Source organism: Tripterygium wilfordii, chromosome 15 (assembly GCF_013401445.1).
Source record: "Tripterygium wilfordii isolate XIE 37 chromosome 15, ASM1340144v1, whole genome shotgun sequence".
In the NCBI taxonomy this organism is placed as follows: Eukaryota; Viridiplantae; Streptophyta; class Magnoliopsida; order Celastrales; family Celastraceae; genus Tripterygium; species Tripterygium wilfordii.
Window position 1 is genome coordinate 6,923,770 of NC_052246.1, and position 5,336 is coordinate 6,929,105.

Sequence of the window (5,336 nt, forward strand, 5' to 3'; positions counted from 1 at the left end):
ATGTCATCAAAACTCCCTCGTCAATGGTCCGGGGTATAAAAGGGAAGACGCGTACCCAAATAGAAGACTCGGAGTTTGAGTATGCACATTATGAAAGGAGAAATAAAAAAAAAAGGCTAAGATTGGTGAGGTAATAGAAATTTGCAATGTGGATCTGCAAAAGTCACCTCAAGCTATAATTAGGAATAAACGGTTGCAAAAGAATTCAAGAACATACAGGTTTATTCCTCCAGAAGACAAGAAGACACTGAGGGAAATTGATGACATTGGCGAAGATAAGTGAGTTTTTCACTGACTTATCTACTGGTTCCTATAACACTCTATATATGTCTTATTACACTGCTTTTTTCATTAATAACAACATTATATAATTGTATATTTATATATGTTATTACACATTATTTGCATTTATTTACATGCTGTTAAATTGCAAAAACTTATTCTAACAATAATATAACACTTATAGTACAATGGTGTGGTCCGGATCAAACTTCATCTTGTGGGTTGAAATATGCAACTTGGTCAACAATGGGATGGTGTCGAACAATGTAAGTTAATTTGTACGTACTATAATATATTATTTTAGTTATTAACAATTAATTAATTGTAATTGTTGCATTACATATTTGCAGATGATTGATGCATATTCTGAGTACCTAATGAGGACATGGAAAACACCTCCATATGGGAATACTTCAGTTGACAATTGGGAGCAAACATTTGTTGTGACAGGATTGGGCATGACGTTGCTCAGAAATAATAGGAAGGATCTGATACAAAAACATCTGATTGATAAACTGCTCAAGTATTCTCGTGCCCATAGAATTATAATATTCCCACTTCATTCCGCTGGGACACACAAGAGTGCCAACCACTGGACCACACTTGTGCTTGACAAGGAAGACGGCTGGAAACATTACAACTCGATTCTTCCGAGGAATAAGGACTACAAAGATCCATATCTGAAAGACGCAATTATGATGGTGATTCACACATATTTATTTAGTGTTTTTATATAATCGATTGAGACATTTATTGGTATTTTGTATGCAGAGAGATTTCTACAATTCAGTTTTCAATGCGTCAAGCCAGTTTGAGGATGATAACATTGTGACAATGTGGGAGACTCTGCAGCAACCAGCTGACTCGTGAGTATTCTAACTAACTTGTCCATCAATTTTATCAACAAATTAAGAACAAATCCTGATATTCTTATCGCAATGCAGGGTTGACTGTGGCATCATTAGCATGTACATTGTGTACTGTTATTTCACCCACACTGGAGTTGAAAAGAAACTAACTATAGAAGATATTTATAAGTTCCGGGCAAAGCTGGTGCATAGCTTTCTCAATGATGGTAATTACTCGTGGAATGTTAAACATTACCATGACATACAGAATATGGCTAAAGGAACCTTCTGAGGGGTGTGACTGACAAGTTAGCAAGGAAGTTAATATTTTGTTGATAAGTGTATGACATATGCTGGGCATACCTGATCGATACATTGTTTATGTGTAATTCTGATTAAGTAATTAGTAGAAGAACTTGAATTATATGTTTTTATTGTTAAAGTATGTGCATTTATTTATTAATAACACAGTTACTTTTACCTTTAATATGTGCATGTTAAAGTTCAACAAAAACACCAACATATGTGATTATGACACCTTGATGCTGACTAAAACTTAAAGAAATAATAAAAATTACATGAACCAAACAAAACCAATATTCATCACGGACTGAGTTCAATTACACATTATTAAATATAAAAACATACTTTAATACGTAGGATACCCATGCAAACCTACAAATACACATTATCAATGAATAAAAACACAAGGTATCTTCGTTGCAACTATTATATAGATAAACAACAACTGATATCAAAGTGCAACGCTATTATCATCCTCCTCCTGCGTAGTTGATATGCCTGCTGATGTACTGCCACTCCCATTTCGTTTGTTTTTGTAAATCTTCTTCTTCATAACACTACGAGGACGCCCCTTAGATCTCTTAACAACTGGATCATTTGAATTGCATGAACCCCTAATCAAAGCAGGGTTTGAATTACTTAACATGTTTCTCGACGATGCAGCTATCCATTCCATGACGATATCATATTGCGCTTCGTGGTCAGCCGCCAAATCTGCCAATGTAGCGAACGATTTACACATATCATCATAACGACGTTGTTCAGGGGGCAATGACCAACCATCACAGCTCACTTTGACACGAGAATGAGTTCTTCGAACATCTTTCCTCCACCTGGTAAATATGTAAGGTTCTGGCAATAGTTCAATGTCATTACAAACAAGAACATTGATAGCATGGCTGCATATAATACCCCTAAACTCGAACCTCAAACAAGAGCAATTAACATATTTACCGTCATACGTCACAGTAAATAGAACTTTTTTCCTACCTCCTTCACCATATACAACATCCTCGTATATAATATATTGTGAATTTGCCTCATCCGCAATGACCTGGTTAATTCCACAATACATCATTCCTGTCAATTCAGATTGGAATTCAACAAACTTTGCTGTTGTGTAAATACCTTGGATTTGCTTTTCCATATTGTAAAATGTAGCACATGGGATTTGCTTGTTTAATGAATCAAAGTCTGCTTGACACTCTTTCTCAACTTTTTTCCTCAAAGCATTCTCATATTGTTCCACAAACTGCTTTAGCGTAGTCTTTGAGTTAACGTACCCATCAAAAAATGCGTTCATACTCTCACTTCGCTGTGTTGTAGACATCCCAGCCCAAAAGTATTTTCGTACAAAAATAGGCACCCACATCTCCCTATCTAAATACAAAGAAGATAGCCATGCATTTCCTTCCAGATTATATCTTCCAACCAATGTACGCCACGCATCTGATCAGAATAGCATATAGTTAGCCGCACTTCACACTGTAATTGTTGTAATTACATATAGGTTGAATAACATAACATGTCATATTAAGTGTGATATCAATAAAATGAAATGCATTATTATGATATAATTAAACAGTCTGTTAATACTATTACACATGAAATAATTAATATTACACATGTACTTGACTATGTTTAACAATGTGAATAAAAACTTTATATACATTTATAAGTGCATCAGAAAAAATGTTATTCACCTTCGAAATTCTCAATACTGTGTGTATCATAAACAGCGGCGTGTAATAAACGAGATATACCCTCATATTCACGATGTGAACCAAATTTTTCAGGCAATTTCTTCATAATATGCCATAGACATAGTCTGTGGCGAGTTGTTGGAAATACGAATTGTATCGCATTCTTCATTGCCCTATCTTGATCAGTGATAATACCTGAAGGAGGAACACCACCCATACAAGCAAGCCAAGTTCTAAAAAGCCATACAAAAGTTTCTGTATCCTCGCCAGATAACAGTCCACATCCTAATAATTTAGAGTGACCATGGTGATTAACCCCAACAAAAGGAGCAAACGGCATATCATATTTGTTTGTTAGGTATGTCGTGTCGAAAGTAACTACATCACCAAACTCATGGTATGCAGCCCTACTGCGTTGATCCGCCCAAAACAAATTTCTCAGTCTACCATCCTCATCCCAATCAATTAGTGAAAAAAACCCATGGTTGTTAGCTTGCATCTTAGTGAAATACATCTGAACCGCATTTTCATCACCCTCACCAAGACGCATACGCCTCAAATGAGCAAGATGATTGCGAGTGTCCCGTTCCAAAAATTTCAAATTGTCATGACCACCAGCTCCAATTACAAAAGAATTGTGACTCTTGTTTGGCCTAATCCCTGCAATGTCATTTATCTCTAACTGTCTCTTCACGTGTGGATTAATCTCTCTATTGCAAGTAAAGAACCTAGAATGTGTAGGGCTTAGATTATGATTGTGCACATCATTAAATTGTGTAATCTCCCATTTCTCACATGCAGATAACCGAGCAACAAGTCTGGCCTTACAATCATTCTTGGAATTAGCCTGATGATTGACAAGATTTTTCGAATGGCTAATGTACTTATCAGACCGCCCACAGGAAAATACAAGATATCGATAGACGCCATTTGCATCCCTGGTTAATGATCTCCTCTTAATAGAGAATCTCTTAACTTGTCCATATGCCTTGTAATACTCAAACATTTCATCTGCAGATTGAAACAACATCCCAATAATCGGCACATTCGATCCAACACCATCTATTCTAGTATCAGTCGATCCCACATTGACCACAAAATCCGCATCATCCATATTCACACTAGACAGAAACAGTAATTGTATAATTAATAATCGTAAACATTAAACCAAGTAATACTTATTATATTCTGGCTACATGTTACATAAGTCATATGTAATAGGTAACCATTAGCGTGTTATAATATATCTGACATGTGTAATAAGATACCAATTGCATACTATCCCTGGTTGTGATGCTTGAAATATCAGAAGGAAAAAATAGATGTAATTAACTGACATGAAAGTGTAATAAGTCACGAATCAGAAATATATTTCACCTATGACTACAAAGATTAAATCAAAACTGCCAAAGATTTTCACCACCAATATATAACAATGAACCATTCAGATTACAAAGATACCCACTATTTTAATACTTTCATACCCACAGAACAAATAAAAATCGGGCATATGCAGGTATTCCGAGCTGATTCACTAATAAAAGACCGAGAAATAAAAACACACCTCTTAGATTAAGTGACTACTTGATCTCCTTTACTATGCCGAAAATATGGACACCAGATCTTGATCTTGTCAATATAAGCAGAAGTTGTTTGATAGAAAGAGAGCACTTGCAGCGGAACCGAAGAAAAAAGCAAGAAAATATCGAGACTGATGTTGGAGAGAGAAGATTTAGCTGAAATTATTAAAATAATGTAATGAAGATAAGCGGGAAAATAACGTGGGCCACAAAATAACACTACTTCTCACATCTGATGTGGCATGATGAGTTGTCTATCCACATCAGTTATGTATATTTATGTACAAGACTTTTATGTACATATATCTTTTTCCCTAACCAAAAGGTCCCATGGATTGCAAATAGCTACAGCACCAGAGACAGGAACATTCTCTTTGTCCTCCCCAAGATATTTTACCAGAAAAATCAGTTCACATTCAGATACGAGATAAAGATAAGAAATTTCCATAGGTTGGTCTCCGCAAGCATAATTATAAAAATGGTTTTGCAAACCAACATAGTAATATAGACATGCATATATAGATACACACACTCCTATAAGGACTGGCATGATACAAATAATCTACTACCAGAAGCAAACCAATGTAAGGTTTAGATCGGCATAGAAGTAGAAATATAAA

The 5,336-nt window shown here is 35.4% G+C and overlaps 1 protein-coding gene across 1 annotated transcript; it reads right to left on the minus strand.

The window, feature by feature from the left end:
• Positions 1-1,884: 1,884 nt before the first annotated feature.
• On the minus strand, positions 1,885-4,250 carry LOC119979825 (protein FAR1-RELATED SEQUENCE 5-like). Its single transcript, XM_038822451.1, has 2 exons — positions 3,137-4,250; positions 1,885-2,882 (listed from the first exon to the last, which is right to left on the minus strand). Exons 1-2 carry the CDS (start codon positions 4,248-4,250, stop codon positions 1,885-1,887), a joined length of 2,112 nt encoding a protein of 703 aa, XP_038678379.1.
• Positions 4,251-5,336: the final 1,086 nt, after the last annotated feature.

Coding starts and splice junctions, on each gene's coding strand:
- LOC119979825 (XM_038822451.1), bottom strand. CDS start 4,250: ATGGATGATGCGGATTTTGTGGTCAATGTGGGATCGACTGATACTAGA. Junction 2,883..3,136: donor CAGTATTGAGAATTTCGAAG/GTGAATAACATT, acceptor TATTCTGATCAG/ATGCGTGGCGTACATTGGTT.